The sequence below is a fragment of the Macrotis lagotis genome, chromosome 6, assembly GCF_037893015.1.
Source record: "Macrotis lagotis isolate mMagLag1 chromosome 6, bilby.v1.9.chrom.fasta, whole genome shotgun sequence".
Lineage (NCBI taxonomy): Eukaryota > Metazoa > Chordata > Mammalia > Peramelemorphia > Peramelidae > Macrotis > Macrotis lagotis.
The window spans coordinates 81,898,972-81,926,373 of NC_133663.1; the positions used below are offsets into that span (position 1 = coordinate 81,898,972).

Genomic DNA, 27,402 nt, shown 5'->3' on the forward strand with positions numbered 1-27,402 from the left:
AAAATGGGGGTAATAATAGCTAGTATTTATATAGCACTTTAAAATTTGCAAAATGTTTTATTCTCTCATTTAAAAAAAAATCCTCACAACAACCCTGGAGATAGGTGTCATGATTACTGTTATTTTACAAATGAAGAAACTGAAGCAGACAGAGGTGAAATGACTTGCCCAGGGTGAGAGTCTGAGGTCATCTTTGAACTCTGGTCTTCCTGTCTCAGGTCCAGTGTTCCATCCCCTGAGCCACCAAGCTGTCTACAAATTGTACTACTGAACTTACAGGGTTGTTGTGAGGAAAACTGTTTTATAAACCTTAACTTAAAACATCATTAAAAAAATCAAACAGCCCAGAGTCTACACAGAAAGGACTTCGTATATGCTTGAATTTGATGTGAATACATTAAAATATAATTAACATCACTTCCAAAGCCTCTTTTAAACCTTTTTTTCTCTCTGTACCGATTTACCAGTTTCAATTCTTGTGTACAAATCAAAATTCTATCCTTCTTTGCTTTATTCCTCTTGCTGTTTCAACCACCCAAGGATTACTTCTTTTTTTTTTAAAGATGGCTGGCCTTCAAATATTTGAATGTAGGTGCCCTAATATCTTTTAATTTTTCTAGTCTATACATATCATCATAATTGACTCTCATGTCACAGATTCCAGATCTCTCACCATCCTGTCACATACTTCACAGGACTGTTAGAATGTGGTCCCATGAAAAATGTTAGTCATTATTTTTAAAGCTATGCAAAGGGAATGGGATTACTGCATTTCTTACTTTGTAAAAAAAAGGCCTTCCAGGTTTTAGGACTGTCAACTTTTAACGAACTAAAACAGTTGCCCCATAAAAACTGCTTGCAAGTCAGGTCTATTTTTAACTTATATATCCCTCCAAATTGGGTCTTCAGGTTTATTTTTGCTAAACAGAAATATTTCTAATACTAAAAGTAGTAATTTTTACAAAAACATTCTTAAGAATAACAATGATATGTGAAGTGATTGAACTCCAATTTCTCCTTTTACTAATTCAATTTATTGAGTTGTCAAAGTGAAATTCCTGAAGCACAGGCCTGCCCCCATTAAAGGTGAGCTCCAGACTCCTTGGGCTTAGTTCCCTTAGCTCTCTTCTCCCTCAGGTTCTCTTTACAATCTAGCTATTTCCTGTGGAAGGCAAATCTATTCTCTTATCTTTGTTCCTTTGCATAGATAGTCCCTCATGCCTGGAAGAGTGTACTGACTACCTACTGAACTCCACATCTTTGCAAACCCCAGGTTTCTTAAAGGCTTGATCCAAGTACTCAGCATATACCCCAATCTTATCTACAAGAATTTCAGGATATTGTCAGATGATTTGTTGTTATAAAGATACACCATATCTAAGCATTCCTATGACCTAAACTAAAAATCTTATCCAAAAAAGAAATGAGGTTAGTTAGTAAGAATTGTTCTAAAGTAACCTTATGAACTCTTTCTAAAATGACTAATTTTTTTCTAGAATTACCTAAGAATTGACAAATTCCACAAGTTTACTAGTTTTGTTTTCAGAATATCAATCAATGGATAAGAATAATGTTTATTTAGTAGTAATTTTGTGACAGAAACTATGCTAGGTACTAGGGGAGGAGGAAAAGAATACAAAGACAAAGAAGAAGACAATCTTTACTTTCAAGTAGCTTTAGCTTACATTTTAATAGGGATAATAGGTACAAATACATTAAAAAGCTCATAAATACAATGTACAGAAAATAAATATAAGGTAACAGAATGACCACGAAAGGCCTCACATAAGTCAGACACTCAAGCCAAGGTAGGAGTACTTGAGGCACCATGCCAGCTGGTTACACAGAGATAGTGTTCTGTGGAAGCTTGGCTGAAGTGTGGAACACAGGTGGTCATCTCGCTAGACCAACACTTAGTCATCATCATCATCAGAGGGTAGGAAGGACCAGTGTGGGGAGAAACCAATGAGGTTGTTGCAATAATTGAAATGTATGCTTCCTGTTGAAATCATTGTGATGCCCCTCAAGGTTTCATACTCCCACCACTGCTTTCAGGATCACATTTATGAAGTTATTTTAGGTCACCCTGGAATGAAATTTATCTGGGAAAGTAGACACTTAAAGTCACAATCTCTTCTATTTTTTTTTATCATCTTGAATTTCAACTTTTTAAAACATATTTAGTTTAACTATTTGATTGGGAAGATCTTCCTCAAAGTAATCTTTTGGGAACTCTTATTTGCAAGACCTTCCTTGGTTGAAAAAAAAAGTGGTAATTAAATAGTTCTACATTCTCTTGGTCAAATATGAGCATTTCAACAGTGGTCCATCAATTCCTTGCTGTAACTGTCATTATAGTAAATCAAAATTAGATAATGCTTAGAACAATCAGATTTCAGAGGCTAAGATAAAGTCTACCTTCAACACTCCCCCAGGCCCCATACACACCATTCATTACTTTATATGTTATTTGAAATTAGCATCAGTATGACACTGGCCACATCCTTCATTGCTGTTAACTTCCAAATGAAATATCTTTCGTATACAAAAATTAATTTATCTTTTTCAAGAATGTTGACAAAATTTTAAATAAAATCAAATGATGATTTTTCATAAATGGACAGAAATACTTGTTTGTGGATATAGTACACCTTGCAGATAACAGAGCTATTAGATTCAAGGAAAAAACCAAGAAATCTCATGTTTGGTCATAAACTTCTCCCCTCTCTAAGATCTGACAGTCAAAGGATTCTGTGCTCTCTTAATATATTTAGGCAATAACTTTTATGTCTAAATCATGTATTCATTTAGACCTTATCTTTGTATAGGGCATGATACTTTGGTCTATGCCTAGTTTCTGCCATTCTATTTTCAAGTTTTCTGAGGAATTTTTGTCCGTGAGTTCTTATCCCAGAAGCTGGATGGAGTTGTTGAGTTTATCAAACAGTAGATTATTATAGTTATTTACTGCTATGTCATGTGAACCTAATTTTTCCCATTGATCCACTACTCTTATTTTTCAGTAGGTAGTTTTGATAACTTTGTTAACTGATAGCTTTGACAACTGTTGCTTTATAATATTGTTCATATCAGGTTTTTTTCTCATTAATTTCCTTAATATTATTGTTTTGTTCTGACAGATACATTTTGTTATTTAAATCAGGAATTTTTAACCTTTAGTGACATGGAAGTTTGTGGCACTTTAAGGGAAGCCAAGGGCTCTTTTAAGATCCTTTCTGTAAGATAATATTTTTAGATGAAATAATTAAATTTATAGGGTAGCAAAGGAAGAAATGAATTATATTGAAATAAAGTCATAAAAAGAAACCCCACAAAAATCCCCAATTCCCCCACCTTTCCCAGGTCACAGATCTCAAAGTCTAGATATTAGAAAAAAAGAGAAGTAAAGAATAATTCACATTATTGGAGAGGAACTAGAATTTGTCCAATGATCAGGCATGTTGTCCCCTTCAAATTTGTTGATTTACACATTAAAGCCAGCATAAAGATAGGAGTGAAGTCAAGAGAAGAACAGCAATAGAAGGATTAATTTAAGGTCACATTTGGGATTTGGAGTGGAAAGGAGTTTCAGGAAATACTGCAAATGGAAAAGGTATAGGAACTAGGTGATTTCCCCTCAAAGAATTCTTCTTTTTCTTCTTTGTAAACAAGTTTGCTATTAATATATTTTTAATTCTTTTTTTTAAGGTTTTTTCTAGGCAATGGGGTTAAGTGGCTTGCCCAAGGCCACACAGCTAGGTAATTATTAAGTGCCTGAGACCAGAGTTGAACCCAGGTACTCCTGACTCCAGGGCTGGTGCTTTATCCACTGCGCTACCTAGCTGCCCTATTAATATATTTTTTACAACACTTTAGTATCCCATGTCTCCATGCCCCCTTGCCCTCCTAGAAAGTCATCCTATATCAAATTTTTTTTAAAGGATTTCTGTTTGTGCAACTAATCAATATATTGAAAAATTTGCAGAACACGTGCTATGTATAATACCTATGGATGGTTCACCTCCACAAAGAGCTGGTGTGACCTCTACAGATTTCTACCCAATTTAGGAGGTGCAGCTCTAAATGCCTTGTCCCTAAGCTAGACTTTTTCTTTTTCCTTCTTCCTTCCTTCCTTTCTTTTAAAGGAGACAGGGAAAAAGAAACGAAAGTTATTTTTAATGCAAGAAATTCTGACTCCTAGACAGAATGATTCTTAGAAATATGTTGCTCACAATATTTTATACCATGTACAAGAATCTCAAAATGGATACAAGACCAGAATACAAAAATTTAAATAAAAATTAGGTTAAAAAAAAGAATTTCATAGTTATTGCCAGGCTAGAGTTTTTTAGCCAAGAAAAGGATAGAAAATTTCATGAAAGATAAAAATGAATGATTTCAATTGTAGGAAATTACAAGGTTTTTGTTGAGAAGGAAATCAAAGCATCTAGTTTAGAAAGGAAAATTTATTAGTGGGGGGTGGGATGAGGGAGAACTCTTTGCTTTTAAAATCACCATTAAATGTCTCACTTTCCCATTTGCCAAAATGAAATTCCCTAAGGAACTCTGGGTATGACCATCTTCTCTGCAATAGCACCTTTGTTCCTCGCATTGGAGCACAAATTTCTTAAGATCAGCTTTTCTATTTCTATCTCCAGAGACCGGTACTTAAGACATTAATTAACTAATTGCTTAAGACATTAATTAATTTCCAAGCTATGTTGGGAATTATCAAAAAACCCCAAAACAAACATAAAACTAAGACAAGAGGTACTCCTGATGGCTAAAAAGGTCAAAGGATACAAACAGTTTTCAAAAGTAACTATGACCAACCCTTGGAAAGACTGCTTAAAATCAAATACAAACCAATTGGATGAAGCTTTTCTTCATACCCAATCAATTGACAGAGCTTGATAAAACACAGAACAATCTGCCTTGGAGGCAATGGCAAAGGAGTTATGAAATTGGTCCCCATAGTGGAAAGCAATTTGAAACTGTGCTAAAAAAGTGACTACAATGTTTATGTCCTTGGACTTGGAGATTACCTGACCAGGCATAAACCCCAAAGACATCAAAGACAGAAAGATAAACTCCATATATCCTAAAGTGATTATTTTCTGTTAGAACAAAGATCTGGAAATAAAGTAGGTAACCCAATGATTCTGATATATGAATGTAATGGAACATTTACTTCACTTTATCAACTTATTAAAATACATTTCACAAGTACTGAGAATACAAAGTTAAAGTTCATGTCCTTAAGGAGCTTCAATTTTATTGAGGAAAATAAGAATAAATACAAAACATAGAAAAGGAAATTTGGTGGCTAAGGTACTAGCAGGATGAAGATGATGAGAATACTTACACAAAGTGAAGCAAGCAGAACCAGCCTCCAAGATTTGGCAGGGAGAGATGGCATACCTAACTCTTTTTGAAGCCAAAGGGATAAATGATCAAGGAGAATATCATGAATCTGACTGAATATAGCTTTCAATGCACATAAAGTTAAGAATGCCAATCAAGGCAGCACCAAGTAGTGTCCAGTGTTTCCTGGCACTAATTTTTTCTGGGTATCTTCCTTATGAGTTTCTGAGGAGGAGCAGCTAGGTGATGCAGTGGATAGAGCGCCAGCCCTGGAGTCAGGAGGATATGAGTTCAAATCTGGTTGCAGATATTTAATACTTACTTAGCTGTGTGGTCTTGGGCAAGTCATTTAACCCCAGTGCCTTGCACACAAAACAAAAGGGAAAAAAAAGTTTCTGCGGAGATTGAGAGCCTAACCTAAATTTTTGGAAAATATCATTTGCTGTCCCCTTTTATCCCATGAGCACCATAAGTATGGTTTAGTAAGAAAACATTATTAATTTACATAAGTTATGTTAATACATACCAAGAAGTTTGCTAAGAATTTTGGTTATAAAGAATGAAACAGGTTCCACTCAAGAGATCTTACATTTTAATGGAATTCTCATTAACTTGGAAGCTACAGAGTGGTGATAAAATCAGGTGCAAATTTAGACTTTTTTGGGGGACATAGCCTATGTTTTGCTTGGATGTGCCTATTTGTTTTGAGGCTTTTGTTTTTTTCTCTTCACTACTGAGAGAGTAGAGAAAAAATAGATTCTTGCTAACTGGAAAAAAATCAATTAAAAACAAAACTAAGGAAATCTATTATTCTGTTACACTTAGTGATACTTTCACTTCAGAACTTTGATTCCAAGGGGCAGCTAGGTGGTGTAGTAGATAAAGCACCGGCCTTAGAGTCAGGAGTACCTGAGTTCAAATCTGGTCTCAGACACTTAATAATTACCTTGCCTTGGGCAAGCCACTTAACCCCATTTGCCTTGCAAAAAAACAAACAAACCCTAAAAAACAAAACTTTGATTTCTCAGAGTAAATACTATACCCAATACATAGAGAAAATGAATAGGTATGTGTCTTTTGATAGTTGATACAGGTAAATTAACTGGATGACTGAGAAAATGAAGATTCCCTTTGGCAGGATCTCCCTAAATGCTCAATTACCTTTAAGCTGGACAGGTTATTAGGAAGATCCTTCTATTGGTGAAGGTCAAGTCCTCAGGTCATGAAAGGGTCCACTATGTACACCGCCTAAAAGGAAAGGGTTGTCAAAGTGATCTAATATAGGGAGGAAATAGCATGTGGTAGCTACACTGTAATTATTCCAGCAAATCTAACATGTAGGATGCTGCTGAAGATTTAGAAGATAAGCAGAGTATGTTGTGAGTAATATCTCAGAACTATGTACTGTTTAAGTTTAGGGTATGGCAAGAGAGGAAGTAGAAAGAGTTACATTTATCCTGCTGATCCCATATTGAGCTCAAGTCGTCTACTCCCTCTACCCCTCCCTGATCTTTGTGAACAAGGCACTATGTACAGTTTTATTTGTTACAAAAATCATAAAAATATCTTTAAAAGTTAAATTCTTTTCAAAATTGGGTGCAATAATATGGTGGCAAAGAAGAGAATGCTTCCACTTTACTGTGATATACATTAGCTGTCTTGTGCCATTGTAAAAACACTGATCTGGAATCTAATGGACACTCAATAAAGCTTGTCTAAGAAACAAAACAAGAGGGTTAGAGATCTAAAATTGAAAAGGCTTGGTTAACTTCTGGGAAACTGAGAAGCATTTTTATATTTTTCTTGGCTAAGAATAAAGATAAAACATGAATTCCTTAACAAATTTCCTGATGAAATAGATATTTTGGGGGGAAAAGTAAAAAAAAAAAAACACAATTAAATAATTTAAATAGATCAATGCAAAGTCCTCAAATTCATATTCTGATTCAAAAAGATGAAAGTAACTATGAAAAGTTGGAGCTATGAATAGTAAAGTTTGTTTTTTTAATGTTACTCAATTACAATGTTGCTGCTTATCACTTCCTGTAATTAAATAAAAGGCCTCTTTATTAATAATCACTCACTTGGTTTATAAAAATAATTCTTATTTTAATTTAAAGACTAAGATATTCTTAAATATAAAAGGATAAGGAATGCAAAGCATTTTGGTTTCATTCTATCTCAACAAAAATGTTTAAAATAGATCTGGCACATAAAAAAGAATATTGTTGGGGGAGGGAGGGGTGTTTCAGGAAAACAGACCCACCTGATACACTGTTGATGCCTGTGAATTAATATAACCATAATACAAGGAGATTTGGTGTTATGGATATAGTGACTAAAAATGTCCATACCCTTGATATGGACATACTGATTTTCTCAGTATCACTGATGTTCTCCTTTATTTTTCATTTATACTTTGTTTTTTACATCACCTACATTTCTTTCTGTCCTACTAAGAAAATTTGTGACACCAAATTAACCCATTCTTCACATTAAGATCTAGTTAAAATTTTTTAAAATAAATGAAGTTTATAAAGGATTTTATTAATAAATAGCTATGTGATATTTGTTGTTCAGGGGTGTCTGACATCATGACCTTGTCTTTAGGGTTTTCTTGGTAAAGATACTGTTTGCTATTTCCTTCTCCAGTGGATTAAGGCAAATAGAGGGTAAGTGAGGTAAGTAAGGTCACACAGCTAATATGTCTGAGGAGGAATTTGAACTTAGGTCTTCCTGACTCCTGGTCCAACTCCATGTTACATTTTGGCTTAAAGTAGGTGTAGGGATAAAATTTTGGTGGAAGAGAATTATAAAAAACTTGAAAACCAGAATCTAAAAGGAGAATATTTTACAATTAAATAGCTTTGTTATTTCCCTGGGCAGAGGGTTTACAGGCAAAAAGTGCCTTTTTTAAAAAAATCTAATTCTCTTCTTTCCCTTTTCCTTGCCTTCAGAAAGGATAGCCTACCTATAGTAAATGAAGTGCTTCAAAAATCAAGATAGCACAGTAGACATAATTCTCCAAGCTAAACAACATTTGACTGGATGAGATGGTATATACTATAATTACCAGCTACTGAGGAGGTTGAGGCTGAGAGTTCTGAGTTGTAGGGGACTATGAAGATTCCAGGGGCTCTAGTAAATTAGGTATTAATATGGTGAGCTGGGAGAGTTGGGGGGAGAATGGATCAGGTTGTTTTAGGAGGGATGAACTGGCCAAAGTTCCCATATGTTGATCAATGGTGAGAATCAGTCTTAAACGAAACAAACAAGAATCTTGAGGCAAAGAAAAGAACTTTCATCCTCTCCCTCCTTAGGAACGGTAGAAATCAGATAACCAATTGAGGGTTTTTAATTAATCTGGATGAGTATTTAAAATACTATCAAAGCTCTGCCCCTGGAACAGGACTCTGGGGCTCTGAACATATTCAGATCCTGATCGCAGTCTAGGCCCCCCCAAAAAACAGCAGGGCCCCCCCAACACAGCCCCATGGCAGATGGGAGAGCATATGGTTATTCACAGACCAGGAGGGAGGACAGAGCCTCACACACTGAGACCCTTGTGGGAGTGCCCTAAAAGTTCCAGAAGCACCCCCAAAACAGGCTCAGGCTGGGAAAATTAGCAAACAGAGAAAAAAGAGGAACACCATTGAGAAATATATTATCTATGATCCCAAGAAGGATGGATATACTCAGTCTGAAGATGAGAAAACACAAGCTCCTGCATCTAAAGACTCCCAGAAAAACAGACACTTGGATCAGGCTATGACAGAGCTCAAAAAAAGACTTTGAAAATCAAATGAGGGAGTTAGAAGAAAAACTGGGAGAAAAAATAAGGCAGATGCAGGAAAAACATGAAAATGAAGTCAGCAGCTTAGTCAAGGAAATCCAAAAAAAGGCTGAAGAAAATAGCATGCTAAAAACCAGCTTAGGTCAAATGGATAAAACAGTTCAAAAAGTTATTGAGAAGAATGCTTTAAAAAGCAAAATTGGCCAGATGGAAAAAGAGATAAGAAAACTCTCTGAGGAGAACAAATCCTTCAGACAAAGAATAGAATTCAGGGCGATTGATGAATTTACCAGAAACCAGTAATCAATACTTCAAAACCAAAAAAATGAAAAATTAGAAGAAAATGTGAAATATCTCATTGAAAAAACAACTGATATGGAAAACAGACTTAGGAAAGATAATTTAAAAATTATTGGAATACCTGAAAGTCATGATCAGGAAAAGAGCCTTGACATCATTTTCAAAGAATTACTACAGGAAAATTGTCCTGATATTCTAGAAGCAGAGGGCAAAATAGAAATGGAGAGAATCTACCGATCCCCCCAAGAAAGAGATCCCAAAAAAACCAACCCCCTAGGAATATTATAGCCAAGTTCCAGAACTCCCAAGTCAAAGAGAAAATATTACAAGCAGCCAGAAGGACACAGTTCAAATATCGTGGAGCTGCAGTCAGGATCACACAGGACTTAGCAGCAAGTACATTAGAAGCTCGTAGGGCTTGGAATATAATGCCCCAGAAGGCAAAAGAGCTTAGAATGCAGCCAAGAATGAACTATCCAGCAAGGCTGAATGTCTTCTTCCAGGGAAAAAAAGATGGACTTTCAATGAACCAGGGGAATTTCAAAGGTTCCTTTTGGAATGGCCAGAGCTGAACAGAAGGTTTGATCTTCAGATACAGGACTCAGGTGAAGTATGGAGATTGGAGGAGAGGGGGAAAATATGAGGGACTTAATGATGATGAACTGCATGTAATTCCTGCATAGAAAAATGACACTGATAATACTCATATGAACCTTCTCAGCTAATAGAGCAGGCAGAGGGAGCTTTTATAGTTGAAGCACAGGAGAAAGCTGAATTCGAAGATATAATAAGATTTTTCTTTATTACAATGAGCTATTGCAATTATATGGAAGGGGAAAGGCAAGGAGAAATGAGGGAACCTTTGCTCTCATCAGAGGTGGCTAGGAGAGGAAACAGCATATATACTCAATGGGTATAGACATCTGGAGTAAGAAGGAGGGGGGAGCGGGGGGAAGGGGTGGGGAATGTGAATAAAGGAGGAGAGGATGGACCATGGGGGGAGAGTGGTCAGATATAATACATTTCTTTTTTACTTCTTGCAAGGGGCTGGGATTGGAAGGCCTGTCTAGGACCATAGGGCCAGGTGGATGCTGGGCCTAAGGGGTGGTATGGGGGCTCAGGGCCTCTTGGCCCCAGGACCAGGGATCTGTCTGCTGCACCACTCAGCGACCCTACAGCAGAGTAAGAGTGAAAGGAGAGATAAAATATATTACATGGTAGTGGAGAAATAAGAAAGGAGGGAGTTGTGATCAGCAATGGCAACGTTGGAAAAACATGGAAGTAACTTCTGCGATGGACTTACCATAAAGAATGTGATCCACCCATGACAGAGTTGTTGGTATTGGAACAAAGACTGAAGCACATTTATTATTACTATTATTTGGGGGAGGCTTCAGGGCAAATGGGGCTGGGTGGCCTGCCTGGGGCCACATAGCAGGGTGGTCTTTGGGTGTCTGAGGCCGGATTTGGACCCGGGTGCTCCTGGCTCAAGGGCCAATGCTCTGTCTGCCACCCAGTCACCCCTACTATTATTACTATTTTATTTATTTTGGGTTTTTTTTCTTTCTTCTTTTTGGTTTTTGCAGGGCAGTGGGGATCAGGTGGCTTGCATGTCACATGGCTGGGTGATTGTTGGGTCTACAGGGCTGGATGTGTTCATGGCCCCAGGGCTGGTGCTTTGTCCATTGTGCCACCTGGCCATACCTACAATTATTACTATTTTTTTATTTTAATTTTTTTTCTCTCCCCTTTACTTTATCGCTCAAGCAAGTCTATATTCATGGGGGGAAGGGGGTATTTTGTTTACTCTTAAACAAGAATATTTTATTAATGTTAAAAAAATTTGTACAAAATGAGAATAAAAAAATAAAATTTAAAAAATGAAATAAAATAAAAATGCCTGTTACACTAAAAAAAATACTATCAAAGACAAAAAAATAGCTAGTAACAACATTAAATGGGATAGTATTTACGGTCAGGATATGTGATTTCATGGAGGAAGAAACTCTCTTTATCTACATAGATCTGCCGTTATAGTGGTAAAGAGCTGCTTAGAAGTACTAAGGTTAAAGAACACCCAGAGCAGGGACAGGGAATGTTAGAAGATCATTTGGTCTTGAGCTGCCAAGGCAACTCTAGATGGGACTTGAAACTCAATAACTCTAGTAGTTTTTAGGGGTGAATTAATTAAATGTTTGATTAACTATAGCAGGCAATTTTTAAGTGGATCATTTTTTATGGCCTGCAAATGTTATAAATATCCAAATGGTCCTTGACAGAAAAAGGTTCCCCTCCCCTGACCTAGAGTTAATTGTCAGAATATGTCAGAAGTTTAAATCTCGGTCTTTCTAACCCTAAGGACAATCACTAGCAGCTACTCCAAGCTATCTCCCTAAAAGGTTAATGAATCCCTACCTATGTGTACAGAAAGTTCTTAGAAGCATACATAAATAAGAGAAAGAAATCAAATTATTTCATAAGAGCTACATGCAGGATATCCAACCAAATAAGGAACAGATAATATAAGACAAAATAAACTATTTTAAATCCTAAGAAGCTTTTTTGTAAGTGATGAAATTAGAAGAGAACCAGCAGAATAGGAAAATACTTGCATGATCAGTGATAAAAACTCTGAAGTGATTCCAAGTGTTTTGGATTTTTTAAAATTATAAAAATGATTTTGCTATCCATACCAGCTATCCTGAATCAAGTCACATCCCTTCAATTTTAACTTGTTTTAGCAAAATAAAATCCTGAGCCTCTCATTTAAGAAATGGATGAAGAGAAGAAAAGTCACCAGATTGAACCCTCTTCACAAATGTCAGAAAAACCTCCCAAAATAAGGACCATTTCTTCCCTAGAATTTAGTCATGGATCTGCACTTAAATGAGCAGGGTAAGTAGGCATTTTATGGAAGAAATCATAATACTGTTTCATTCTAGTTAAATAAAATTAGACTAGGAGAAATAAAACTTAAAATTCCAATTCAAAAGTGAGAGGAAAAAGAAAAAGAGAAAAAAAATCCTATGTGAACCATGAAAAACCTGGCAGTTCAGCATCGTTCTGCCAAGCAGAAGCTACACGGAGACTATTCTGAGTTTGTTAGCACAGTGGTGACTAGGAAGGACGGGAAAAAGCTATGGTCAGTAATACTAGGCATTAGAAAGGTTGCACCAAGATGAAAAGGTCCAAGGAAGACAATTAGGGCTCTCAGTTGGCCATGGACCTGCCAGGGAGGTGAGCCTACAGACTGCTGAGCAGGCCATGTTAAGGCTGCAGGGCCAGGGAACACATACAAGGCCAGAAACATTCACAGAAGGAAGTCAGAGAAATTTAGTCTAAAATGTTTACTATGTTGCAGGCCTAAGGTACAAACTCCAGAACACAATGGATTCCCCCACAATCACCACCCCCCAGTGCCAAATTGTAATGAAGAATGATGCTCAATGAAAGAGGGGGGGGCTTGCGGATTGGCTGAAGTTTAACCCAGGGTAATAATATACTGCAGTCTCTGTCCTGGTCAGACCCATGAAGGCAGAATCAAAGATCAAAGAAAAACATTTTCTCTCAAGTTTCTCTCAACTGCTTATATGAACTTGAAAATGGACAATCTGGAAGATTAGAGAGAGGATACAAATTATATCATTGCTAAGTAGTAAAGAAACAAGAAGGGAAATAAAGTCACTAATCCTCTTTCTAGGAAAAACAACTCCTAATTTGTTAACAATAAAAGAGAAAGATTTTTGAGAATGGGTAATTCCAGAAATGACTTTGAATCCAGGAGTTATTCAATGACTTACAACTGCCTGTCCTTGTCAAACAGAAAAACATGTCAACAAAAGGCAAGAGTGGCAGATCATTATGGAAAAGTATGAAAATATTATGAGTATCATCTCACAAAACAATGAAAAACATTAAAGGGAAAATAAACCTGTATATGACATGAGATCTGTAAGCCATATCATCTTGAAAACATTTAAAACTAAAATCATTTGTGGGGGGAGAGAAGTAAGATTGGAGGAAAAATTGTAAAACTCAAATAAAATCGTTAATAAGAAAAGCAAAACAAACAACCCCACCCCCAAAATCAGTAAGTGGTCAAAAAATATATGTGCAATGGAATAGTCAAACTGGGCTTTATCACATCTGTACCCAACAGACCAGGTTACTAACTTAGTACTACAGTAACTGACTAGTAGTGTAACTTATTAAGATTAAATATGAAAAAGTGTCTAGATCAGACTAAGTAGCTATTGAAGAAATTCGTGGCAATTTTAAAGGCAAAAAAAAATGGTTGAAAATTGATCTCTAAAAGATCTTCACTGATGCTTATAATGAGACAGACATACCAACCTTCAGGACATTAAAAAAAAAAAAAGAAAAATCTACCTATATGCTTACTTTCTTATTTCTTTAAAGAATTTTTTTGAGAATGACCCATATTCACACTGAAGGGAAACTTAATGATGAAAAAGCATCTTAGGCAATTTCTTTTTCTTTTTCCCTTAATGCCTCAACATCTCTCTCTGTGGTTCTCAGTTTCCTTACATATAAAATAGGGATAAAAATAGCACCTACCCATTAAGAGGATCAAATGATTGAATATTTATAAAGGGCTCTCCAAATCTTAAGTATAAATGTTAATTATTATTAGTAAATGTTTAATAAATGCCTGTTGACTCTGCTAGATCACATCACTGTTGTCACATACAGAATTTAAGATCCTAGAGTGTATTTAGTGTGTGTTGATTTTAATTCTACTCATGTAGAATTACACTGTGAAAGGCACTAGGGACACAAAGATCTATAAAGTGACAGTGTAGCCCAGTAGGAGTAGGGGCTCATTCCCCTTTGCACTGAATTAAAAAAGCCGGGGTGGCTAGGTAATGTAGTGGACAGAGCACCAGTCCTGGAGTTCAAATCCGGCCTCAGACACTTAATAATTACCTAGCTGTGTGGCCTTGGACAAGCCACTTAACCCCAGGCCTTGCCAAAAAAACCTAAAAAAAAAGCCAGCAGCATGAGACAGAAGAGGACCCCCTGCCCGTGGTCTGGTTCTAGTTCTCATATACTGGCATGGCTCAGGCAGGTGGGAATATCAGATTCTGTCTACAAGTGTAATAAAGAGAGGGTACAAGTGAGCCAACCTCCAGATTAATGTTTCAGAGACTCCCTAATAAGGTACCAGATAACTTAATATTAATCACTCTCACAGAAGTACAAGACCTTCTTCCTTTACCCTGCTAAATGACTAGTTTCCTCATGGGTTCATTCCTTCACAACTTAAAACCTCTCTTAAGAGAACTGCTAAACTCTCAAGATTGAAGCACACTTTTTAAACTTTATTTTTATGATTTTGTTTTCTCTTTTAACATGACCTAAGGTGGAAATACGTTTTGCATGACTTCTTATGTATAATTGATATAAAATTGCTTACTTTCTCAAGGAAGAGGAGGAATGGGAAGGAGAAAAAGACTTTGTAATTCAAAATTTCAAAAATAATTGTTAAAATTTTTTTTACATGTAATTGCAAAACCTCTCATATCAATTTTGTTCTTCTACTTTAACAAGGCGTTTTAGTTCAGTGAACAAAATACAACTTTGAAAGTTTCCCTAAAAAGGTATTTTCCCTGTGTATCTTGAAAATTTCATATAAAATTATGCCTAATATGAAGATATTCTGGTTCAATAATCTGAATATAATTACATTAAGCAATATGTAGAACAGGAAGACAAACTCACCTGAAGTATTACTTTCAGTGTCAAAGAAAATGACTTTCACATGTAGATGTTCAAAGAAACCAAATTCCTATGGATGGTATGGTTCTCAAGAAAGCTAATTGCAGAGGATATACTAAACTGCACAGGACCCCAGAACTTGGTAAAGTCTTTTCAATGAAGACCATAGTAAAAAACAAAAGACATTATTCTTCCACTGTGTATGGTTAAATAGGGAGTGGATGATACTTAATAATTACCTAGCTGTTTGACCTTGGGCAAGTCATTTAACCCCACTGCCTTGCCAAAAAAAAAACACAACTTAAAAGTAACAGAGTAATGAAAGGTGCAAACAGATATAAAATAGAATTTCAGCAAATTATCAAAGAGCAAATGAGAAGAAACAAAAATTAGCATCAAAAAGAATATGTACATCTGAGAAATAAATGTCCAACTTACAGTGTGGACTTTGAGAGCAAGAAATGACAATCAAGAGATGGATAAAATGTCTGAGTATTATAATTAGAACCCCCAAAGATACGAGGACCAGAAGAGAGTACCAAAGACACTGGATGGCATTCTTCAGGATAAATCTAAAAATACGAGCAAAAGCTGCACAAAATAAGAAAGCATGAATCTCATTACATATCTCAGAATGATACGATTAGGGATCAGACAATATACATGCATATAACTAGCTTGATTAGCATCAATAATGGTAAAATGATTGTATAAAACCTTGTATTTATATGCCAACCATAAAATGATACATCTGTAAAGTTAATACATTTATCTAATCTAGGTTATCAGGCAAAATAAAATACACACAAACACACACACATCACCTTAATCTCTTCCAATTTTAAAAAAGAAAATAATTTCAGTTAGCCTATCAAGTTAGAGCATAGTGCAAAGAGATAAAGTTTACACAGAATTCCTGCAGAAAATCGAAAACTGCACTTATGCTGTATGCATAATAAGTTATCTAATAAATTCATATTGTTGGTCACAAGTGAGGGCAGACAGAAAGAAGTGAAATGACTGAGCATATGTTTCCAGAAAAACAAAATGTGCATCATCATTCACAAAGGACAGCACAATTAAAAGATTTAAATGCTTTTAAACTTAATCATAGTTAATGCATACCTATTCTTCATTAGACGAACTTCTCTCTTTCGTGCTGCTTCTTCTGCAGGTTGGGTGGGAAGTGCTGGAGATGATGCCATAACAACACCTGGTGCAATGGTACTGGTAGGTGCTGTTCGAATCTGGTATGTTTGAACATCTCCAGAGGCAGCTGAGAAGAAATAAAAAAATAGGGATATATGGCATAAGACTTTAAGGGACTATAAGTATGCAATTCTTAAAACAGCATTACTATAAATGACAAAAGGAAAAAATATGGGATCAAAGGACTTGAGGACTCAGGCATTGTTTAGGTCATCAATGGAGACTAATCCTTAATTTAATGTATCCATGATTAAAACCACTTGAATAGAAAAGGATTTGACCTGTACTGCTATGTATTATTATTATTTTTTTCACTGAAGGATAATTCTATTCAATTAACAGAGTTACCACCTTTAGATATAAAAGTTAAGTAGGAAATAACTTGGATGATCTTCTGAGATAGTACCTCAATGACTTCTTTTGATATAGGTAAATTCATATTTTAAAATTTCAAACAGAATCTCTCACCAGGATATAAAAAAGATCCAGATTTTTCAAATGTAGCAAAATGGTTGAGAAAATAAAGCATTATGGTCAACTGTTACAATATTTAAAATGAAAAAAAAAAACCTTACACTATCAAAAAAGTATTGTTGCTTTGAGACAACCAAATTATTCACGCAGACACTTTTAACTGGTAAATAAGTTTAGGTTGTGTTTTGCTAACCAAAATAACCAACGATTATGGAAAGAAACACAACCAATATTCTTTCTAAACAAACTGTTTCTAAACTAAGCTCAGTATCTATGCTCCCAAGGAAAAGAAATTTAAGGAAATTTTAAAGAACTCCGAAGTTTTCAAGAATTAATTCATATTTACTCCCAGTCTACCACCACCTTATCAGTACCAATTAAAATGTGTAGTTTGGGGGAGAAAAGTTAAGATTTATATACTAAGACATGTTACCATCTTCAAACTGACGTTCAGAATTCAAATTCACTGACATCCTGCTTTACATTTTTTGAGTACCTGCATGTAAAGTGAAAAGGTGTTTTATTCCCATTAATATGCAGTATATTGTTTTTCAAAATGTTATTCTTTTAGTAACAGGATATGTTCTGTAAACTTCTTAGGCTCTTTAAGTAAATTAAGAAAATATGTATTTGATTTTTTAGGATTTTTCAAAAGGAAAATATCCAAGTTGAAAAGGAAAAATAGTCACTGACAGAAGGATTAAAAGATTAAATCTATAATGGAACATTTTAAAGAAAATAAGTGATAAGTCTACTCTAATTTATAAACTAACATTAAAATGACAAATTAAAACTAAAAATCTATTGTTATTTATATTCTCAATGTGGCATGAACTAGTATTCTTTTTTTTTTCTTTTTAGGTTTTTGCAAGGCAAATGGGGTTAAGTGGCTTGCCCAAGGCCACACAGCTAGGTAATTATTAAGTGTCTGAGACCGGATTTGAACCCAGGTACTCCTGATTCCAAGGCCGGTGCTTTATCCACTACGCCACCTAGCTGCCCATGAACTAGTATTCTTAAAAGACCTATATAGCTTTTTTGGGGGGCAATGGGGTTAAGTGGCTTGCCCAAGGCCACACAGCTAGGTAATTATTAAGTGTGTGAGCAAATTTGAACTCAGGTTCTCCTGACTCCAGGACTGGTGCTCTATCCACTGCACCACCTAGCGCCTCCCCCCCCACATAGCTTTTCAAAAAAAAGTCCAATTCTTCTTTAAAAGAATTCTAGAACCAAAAGAAAGGAAAATGGGCTTTTTTCAAACCAAAAGTTGATAGAATGCAATTTTCTCTATGAAGAAACTAAATCTGTTCACAAATGGAACAAAGCTAAATTTTACTATTAAGAGCATCATATAAACAAGACTCACAATATTTACCCTAATCTTGGCATGAATATGTAAAAAAGTCTTAAATGAAGCAATTCCTAAACATAAACTTCAAAGAAGAGGCAGTAAAATCTTTTTCGGGGAAAGAGAAATCATAAAATTTTAAGGCAGAAAGGGACTTTAAAAATCATCTAGTTCAACTTCCTCAGTTTATAGATGTGGAAACTGAGACATAGAGCAGTGGGAGGCCTTGCCTAAGTCATACAGCAAGTCAATGGGAAAGTAATTTCATTTAGTGAACTCTGCATGACATCACAGCACATCTCATCCCTGAATAGGTTCAAACAGTAAGAAGGCAAGACCATATTTTAAAACCTGGAAACACTTGCTTTTGTGCCATGACATTCTGGTCCAAAAGAAATGCAGAAACATTTTAGAAAGACTATTATAATCTCTATAATTAATAAAACAGATGTTCAAGCTTGGAGCATTCTTTCCAACAGTGACTTACACTGTACTTACTTTTGCTGCTATAGTTTTTCAAGTTAGTCTTCTCGAGCACAACACATTCAGAAATTCTGAAATTCTCTTACCTTGCACAACAACTTGGTTGCTAGGTACGAGGATCTGTTGCCCGTCGGTGGTTTGTGCATACTGCAGGATGGTAGTGCTGGCCTGAGTGGCAGCTGCATTTGTCATAGTTAATGTTTGCAGGCCCTGTACCCCGTCTGTGCCATTGTTAGCCAACTGTATTGCTCCTCCCTGGGTAATAGCAACTAAAACCCAAAGAATTTTACTGTTACAAATAAAAATAACAGTCATAATAGATTAAAAATACATATATTTACGAAAAAAAAACTCAACACAGCAAATGTGATATCAAATGTTCTATCACTGCTAGATATTGAAAAATTTTCACAAAGATGAGTCCATGCTCATTATTTTGTTCTGTTAATATAAGTATTAACAGTTATTTATTTGATGGGAAAAAATGTAATCATTTCTGTGTAATTTAAAAAGAACACTAAGATAACTCATCTGTAATAAGTGTAAAATCATTCTCAAGAACTTAAAAGGGATGTTGTTATTTTTATTCTTGTTATAACAGGGAAATAATACTTGAACTAGCTATCTCAGTGGGCTATTCTAAAGCAAATATTTTATAAAGCTGGAGTGATATTGAAATGCAAAGTGTTAGGGTGGCTAGGTGGCGCAGTGGATAGAGCACTGGCTCTGGAGTCAGGAGTACCTGAGCTCAACTCTAGCTCAGACACTTAATAATTACCTAGCTGTGTGGTCTTGGGCAAGCCACTTAACCCAATTGCCTTGCAAAAATCAAAGGAAAAAAAAAAGAAAAAAGAAAAAAGAAAAAGAAAAAAAGAGAAATGCAAAGTGTTGCTATTATGGTCCCATTTTACAGCCTTGCTTCACAAAATTAAGCATTTAATTGATACAATGAAAAAGCCAAAATCATTGTTACTATGTCAAAAAATAACTACAGTAGCAGTTCAAAACAATGCTTCTTGGGAAAACTGCAAAGGTACTCTTTAGAAATCAACACTTTAGATCTTAAGTAGCTAAATAATCAGTAAATGAAGCAACAAGAATATGCACTAGGCCCTGTGCTAGACATTGAAGGGTAAAAACAAGAATAATCTCTCCTCTTGTGGAGCTTACACTCTAAAGAAGACAACAGGTATGTGTACACACGTAAACGTAAACACACACACACACACACACACACACACACACAAACGATTCTCTATCCCCATGCCTTCCACAAATACAAAAGAAATACAAGGGTGTTTGGAGAGGGATAAACTAAATTACTAATCTTAAATGATCCTTTTAAATCCATGTTCCTATGCATTAATATGGCACAGTAGTTATTCTTCAAGAAACTGTTTTAAGAGAAAGACATTATGGGGAAGCTAGGTGGCCTAGTGGATAGAGTACCAGCCCTGGAGTCAGGAGTAACCAAGTTCAAATCCAGCCTCAGACACGGAATTATTACCTAGCTGTGTGGCCTTGGGCAAGCCACTTAACCCCATTGTCTAGCAAAACTTAAAAAAAAAGATAGACATTACAAAATGAGTATTAGACATTATGTTCAAAAAAGGATGAAAATTTAATCAAACCAGCAGAGACAATATATAAAGATAACTGATAATGATTTGTTTCTTACAAGGGAAATATTTAGGACTCTCTACAAGCCTTAGGACTACTCTCTAAATAAGTGGTCTCTAAGGCTATTTTGGTCATTCAGATCAGTTAAAAAAGTTTGAACAGGCAGACCCAATATGTATATTTATGCATAAACTATATGTAATATGTTAATAATTGTGTATATTATAAAACTTAAAAACTTTTTTAAAAAGGCTAGAGTGGGGTGAGGGGAGACAGTATACAGATTGAGAATTTAGCTGCTACATCCACATGGAAGGTGGTTAAGTTTTGATTGCAAGTGGTGGGCGACAAGGGACTGCAGAAGAATTGTCTGACAGTCTTGGTAAATGGGGTAGCCACGTTATATTGGACTGACTAGTTATTGCAAAGCAAGTTAAGAAATGCCTCATCTCTTACTCTGTAACTGGTTGATAACAGAGTTGTGTGTATGTGTGTGTGGGTCATAACAAGCCTATACTTCTGTGACTGTGGGCTCTAATGAACAATGTATATTCTCTTACCCAGTTCTCAGTGAGTATCGTCTATTTTAGTATCCCTGTCCTTTCCAAATCTACACGAGAGGCAAAGTTTGAATTCTGTCTCATACACTTTACTAGTTATGTGTCTTTAGACTAGTCACTTAACTTCTCTGAACCTGTTTTCCAATTGACAAAATGAAGATATTAGACTGAAGACTTCCAAGGGTCTTTTCTAGATCTAAATTTACAGCTTATGAAATCAATGAATAATAATCAAATGAACACTATCATTCCTAATAAGAACATTGCAATCAATTGTCCCATGAATTGAACCACCAATCATTCTAACATGTCTATCAAAAACTTTCCTGGACAACAGTTATCTTCCCCTAATGTAAGCTCATTAAGGAAAGGGACGATTTTGTTAGTAATTTATATCTCAAGCACTTAACAGCGTCTGACACATAGTAAGCAATTAAACAATGCTTTTCCTTCTTCTTCTCTATCTTGACAAAGTAACTTTAGCATAAACCATCCTCTACATTGCAGTCCACTGATCTGTACAACTAGAAACACTATATCCATGTCAGTTAAACTCTTTTTACTTGAAAAAGAAAAAAAAAACAAGCTACCATGGTTGGTTGGTTCTTGTCCTTCATTCTTGAAGAGGACCAAAATGACATCATGATGAGACCAATATTAAGTTCTGAAGGCTCTGCCACAGATCGAGCACAAATAGGCCAGGTGAACATTTGAGGTAGATTAACTAAATTTGTACATCTCACATTTATTTTGAGCTATTTCAATTCTGCTTTGTGCTCATAGAGCTCAGTACCTTCTCTGATGAGGGCATGCACTCACTACTGGGCAGTCTTGTGCTAGGGTCTCCCATGTTGCACTATCAATTTCAAGGTTCTTTTTTTAAAATCTTTTTTTTAATTTATTTTTTGCAAGGCAATGGAGTTAAGCGGCTTGCCCAAGGCCACAGCTAGGTAATTATTAAGTGTCTGAGGCTGGATTTGAACTCAGGTACTCCTGACTCCAGGGTTGGTGCTCTATCCACTGCGCCACCTAGCCTCCCCGATTCCAAGGTTCTTAAGAGCGACTTTGAGTGTCCTTGAAATGCTGGCCCCATGGGAGCATTTGCCCTGTGTAAGTTCTCCATCAAATAAGTCTTTTTTGCAAGTGTACATTTGGCACTTGAACAATGTGGCCAGTTCTCTGGAATAGAATTTGAATGGATGAGAAAGGGCCTCGGTGTCTGGTATCTTCTCCTGCCAGATGAACTTTGGAATCTTCCTAAGACAATTTAAATAGAAGTGAGTTAGTTTCCTAGCATGGGCCTAATAGACTGTCCAGGTTTTACAGGCATACAACAATAAGTTCACCATGGGGCAGCTAGGGACTCAGTGGATTGAGCCCCTGGAGTCAGGAGGACCTGAGTTCAAACCTGACCTTAAGACATTTAATAATTGTCTAGCTATGTGACCTTGGTCAAGTCACTTAACCCCATTGCCTTAAATAAAAAAAGTTCAGCACAACAGCTCTGTAGACCTTCAGTTTGATATTTTGATACCTCTTCTCTCCCACACTTTCCTTTGTAGTCTTCCAAACATTGACCTAGTTCTGAAAATTCAAAGTGAACTTGTCCACAGAACTCAAAACTTCTCATTAGCTGTGCCAATGGTTCCAGATATGGATGGTGTGGTGCTGGCTGATGAAACACCTGGGTTTTCCTGATGTTAATTGTTAAGTCAAAGTTATTATAAGCAGCAGAGAATTGATCCATACTTTGTTGCATCTCAGCTTCAGAGGCTGCATTGAGTCTTATGCAGACACAAGATCATGCACCAACCCTCTATTCTGGTCTTGACTTGGGCCTTTTCAAAGTTGAAGAAATTACTGGCAGGGTGGTTGTTGACCTTGAGGCCATGTTCATTCTCAGTGAAGGTGTTTGATAATATGGTTGAAAACATTATGCTAAAAAGGAAGCATGAATACATCCTTGTTCAGGAAATCCCGAGAACCTGGGCAAGCATGCCATCATGAGATTGACAAAACAACACACTCTGACATAATATTCCATAAATCCTCACTACTAATAGTATCAAAGACCTTGGTCAAATCTATAAATGGTGTATACAGACATCTAGTATGCTGATATTTTTCCGAGTTTTCAGGCAGCAAACACTATATCTAACTGTTCTTCAAACCTTTCTGAAGTCACACTGATTCTAAGGGAGGTGACCGTCTTCCAGGTGAAAGATCAACCTATTGAGAAGGACTCTGGCAAGAATCTTACCTGCAATGACTAAAAGAGAAATATCCCCTCCAATTGTCACAGGACAATCTATTCCCTTTATCTTAATAGAGATAGATGATGGAGGCATCCTTGAATTCTTGCCACCAAGAACCTCTCCATGCCACATAAAACCTGGAAAATTTCAGTCAGCCTTGGGGCAGCTAGGTGGCACAATGGTTAGAAGCACTAGCCCTGGAGTACCTGTGTGACTTTGGGCAAATCACTTAACCCCACTGCCTTGCAAAACAAACCAAAAAAAATTCAGTTAGTTTTTGATGAGTAATGAACCCCCTACCTTGTAGATCTCAGCTGGAATAGAATTAACACCAGGTACTCTACCACTTGAAAGGAGCCTAATAGCATTCAAAACCTCTTATTCACTTGGAACTTCACCTAGGGGCTTACTGACTTCAATTGAGACAAATGGTTAATAGCTTTGGCATTGACTGATAATAGTCTGTTAAGGACACTAGGGAGGTGTTCAACCCATCTCTCTAAGATCAAGTCCCTACTGTTAAATCAATGTGGTTCCATCAGCAAGTCTTTGGTCCATAAAGAGGCTTCAGGGCATCATCAAGTACTTTGAGTCATCATCCACATAAAACTGAATTTCATCTGCCTGCTTACTGAGCCAAGAGTCCTGCATCTCTCTAAGCTTTGCTTGGACTTTGCTTTTAATGGAATTAAATAGTGCCTTCTTAGAAATGGATGAACTTGCCTGCTGGCAAACCTGAAGAGTTCTCATTTTTCATTTAGCAGCTTCTGTGTTTCCCCCATAATTTTCTTCAAACTAGTCTGGAGAGTATTTGGGCTTAGATGAGCCAATGCACTGCTGCTGTACACCAGATCTTTGAAAGCTGCCTACTCCTTTTTTGCTTCACTGTTGCCAACTGCATGTTAGCTCAGTTTTCCCTCTCCTTAGAAATAAACTGCTTGCCCAGAGAAGGTCTCTAATCTTTTCACATTCATTCTTCTAGTAGTCATTTTGCCTTGGGGCTGAGTAGAATGTGAATATTCAGCTAGAAGAGGATGAGTCTGTGATTAGTCCAGCACTCTGCATCACACATTGCCTTTGTCACTCTCCCATCCGTCTGCCTCTTATATTTATAATCACATATTGTATTAGATGCCAGTGTTGAATATGAGGGTGCATGCAGGAAATTGTATTGCATTTAAGTAAATGCAAGACAGTGTTTATGATGGGTCTCCAGGTCTATAATTTTTTTCTTTGGTTCCTCATGGTGGGAGCATAGGCACTGATAGTGGTGGCATAGCATTTTCCTGGAAGTGGGAATATCATTGTCATGAGACTGTCATTCACTCCTTTTAGTAGGAATTTAAGAATGTTGGCTAATTCCCCAATTGACAAATGGTCAAAGGATATGCAGAGGCAATTTACAGATGAGGAAATCAAAGCAATCCAAGGTCATAAGAAAAATTGCTCTAAATCATTACTGGTTAGGGAAATGCAAATTAAAGCATCTCTGAGGTACTACTTTACACCTCTCAGACTGGCCAAAGGATGTGGAAAATCTGGGACACTAAAACATTGTTGGTGGAGCTGTGAACACATCTAACCTTTTTGGAGAGTAATTTGGAATTACACCCAAACAGCAACAAAAATGTGCAGACCCTTTGATCCAGCAATACTACTATGGGGTCTATACCTGAAGAGATCATGAAAATGGATAAAAACATCACTTGTACAAAAATATTCAGAGCAGCTCTGTTTGTGGTGGCAAAGAATTGGAAATCCAGGGGGTGTCCATCAACTGGGCAATGGCTGAACAAACTGTGGTATATATATGTTATAGAACACTATTGTTCTATTAGAAACCAGGAGGGATGGGATTTCAGAGAAACCTGGAAAGACTTGCATGAACTGATGCTGAACGAGATGAACAGAACCAGAAGAAGAACATTGTACACCTTAACAACAACTTGGGGGTTATGAGCTACCTTAATGGACTTGCTTATTTCATCAATGCAATAATCAGGGGCAATTTTAGGGTATCTGCGATGGAGAATATTATCTGCATCCAAAGAAAGAACTGTGGAGTTTAATAGTAAACATAATACCCTTCCCCCCCAAAAAATATAAAACCTCTTGAGAAATATAGTGAAAGAGAAAAAAGTGTGTTTCAGTCTGTGTTCTGATACTATCAGCTCTGTCTCAGGTGGATCACATTCTTTATTTTTAAGTCCATCATATGAGTTATTTCCACATTTTTCCAATTGCTGCTGCTGATTGTAATTCCCTCCATCCATTCCTCCCCCACTACCATTTATTACATTTTCTCTCTCCTTTCATTCTGTCCCTCTTCAAAAATGTGCTGTGGGGAAGCCGAGTGGTACAGCAGACAGAGCAATGGCCCTGGGGCGAAGAGGTCCCAAGCCCATGTCCCACCCCAGAGACCCAGCAACCACTGGGCCCCTGTGATCCTGGACAGGCCACCTAATCCTACCACCGTGCAAAAAGTAAAAAAGAAAGTGCAACGTATTCAATATAGCATGGAAACAATATAAAGATTGCTAGACTGCCTTCTGTGGGGGGGGGAAGGAAAGGAAAAAATTGAAAAATTCAAAACACTACAAAAAATGATAGGTAGAAACTACTATTGTATATAATTGGAAAACAAATAAAATATTAATATTTAAAAAATTTAAAAAACACCAAAAAAAAAAGAATGTTGGCTGGATTATAGTTTTGATTGCAAAACTTACTTCACAATGCTCCCTTTCACTGTGAACACTTCAGAAAAACGCATATACAACTCCGAATTTAGTAAGCTGTCCTTCATTTGCCAGCCTTGTTTCACTCAAGGCTGCTATTTGGATGACACCTGCTGAGTGTCCTTGCAACAAGAGCTGCCTGTATTTCAGGTCTATCGGATCTTGTGTTGTCTATGAGTAGACACTCCCCCCTAAATCACACATGAGTTTGAGACCCCTCAGTTCCCCTCAACCTGGTTTAGCCCATCAACTGACATGATTTACCAGGCTATGGCCACTATGCATGCAACAGCTTCTTGGAGTCACTTGAACACCAGAGGTGGAAGGTAGCTCTTATACCAGAGATACTAGCCTTCCTTGAACAAACCTTACACCATGCTAACTACCAGGAAATCACAAGAATTAGAGAGTGTAGCTTGGCTCATTTAACAGGAGATAACTACACAAGAGGGACAGATAAAAGGAATTCAAAAAGAGACAAAGAATATTCACATTACCTAAAACTTGTAATTTTAGGCATATGCCAATGGACATCAAATTCCTCATCTATAAAATGAGAGAATGGCCTCAAGAGCCTCTAAAAGTCCTTGTCAGCTTTCTGTGAAATATTTCTGTAAAATGATTAGGTTAAAAAAAAACACAACTTTCCCTCAAGTTCTCTTTCAAATCTAATAGCTGATTAACACAATGATAAAAGCTACTGTTTCCCCATATTTACCAGAGTAAGTAGTTGAATCATCATCAGTTTTCTTAAAAGAGCACAGCCTTTGGAAACAATAGGTGTGAGTGCAATCCTGCTTCTTGTGTACTTATGTAACTTTTAGCAAGTCACTTAGACTACTTGGGCCTTTGAGTCCTATCTAGAAGTACAGATCTTGAGTCAGGGGATCTTAGATCTAGTTCTCATTTTAATACTAAGAGTTGTGTATTCTTTAACAAGATATAATCATTTACATATAACCTCTGTGCTTCAGATTTTGCTTTTGTAAAACCATAATAATTCAACTTATGTGGTGTTTTGTAAGTATCACACAGAATAGTGATTCTATTTGAGGGGGGGCTTTGTAAGGCAATGGAATTAAGTGACTTCCCCAAGGTCACACAGCTAGGTAATTATTAAATGTATGAGGCTGGATTTGAACTCATGATGTAACTGATTCCAGGGCTGGTACTCCATCCATGGTGAACACTAACTATCCCAGGTAAAATGAATTTTTTAAAAAAGGACAATACTTTATTTTAAAAATATTCATTTCTATCCCCACAAACCTATTCCTTTGCCATCTAAAGTATTTAGATAATGGTTAAGTAGAAATAAGTTTCTAGTTATTTTAAAAGTCCATTCCTTTTATCATCATATTTAACATCAATTAAGAAAGGCAAAATAAGATCTTAAAGCAGTAAGCTTGATTGATAAGGCCTGAGTTGGAAAGGGGAGCACTTTCAAAATTATTCTTTTGAAGAGTGTTTGATTATTTTTAAAACTAGAGCTACAAGAAAGCAAATAGTACCGAGGTTG

At 36.4% G+C, this 27,402-nt stretch overlaps 1 protein-coding gene across 4 annotated transcripts in view; it reads right to left on the reverse strand.

Annotated features, from left to right (window-relative positions):
- The window catches only part of CREB1 (cAMP responsive element binding protein 1), a 72,585-nt gene that overhangs the window by 2,555 nt on the left and 42,628 nt on the right, over window positions 1–27,402 (reverse strand). For 3 of the 4 annotated variants that reach the window (XR_012469435.1, XM_074191513.1, XM_074191514.1), the window contains exons 6-7: window positions 18,797–18,979; window positions 16,322–16,472 (exon numbers count right to left, since the gene is read on the reverse strand). Coding sequence is in view for 3 of the 4 variants with exons in the window: in XM_074191513.1 (XP_074047614.1) it covers window positions 16,322–16,472; window positions 18,797–18,979 (334 nt within the window). In the remaining variant the exon portion in view is untranslated. Of the gene's footprint in view, window positions 1–8; window positions 6,613–16,321; window positions 16,473–18,796; window positions 18,980–27,402 lie in introns of those variants that run through there. The other variant, XM_074191515.1, reaches the window with a different exon arrangement.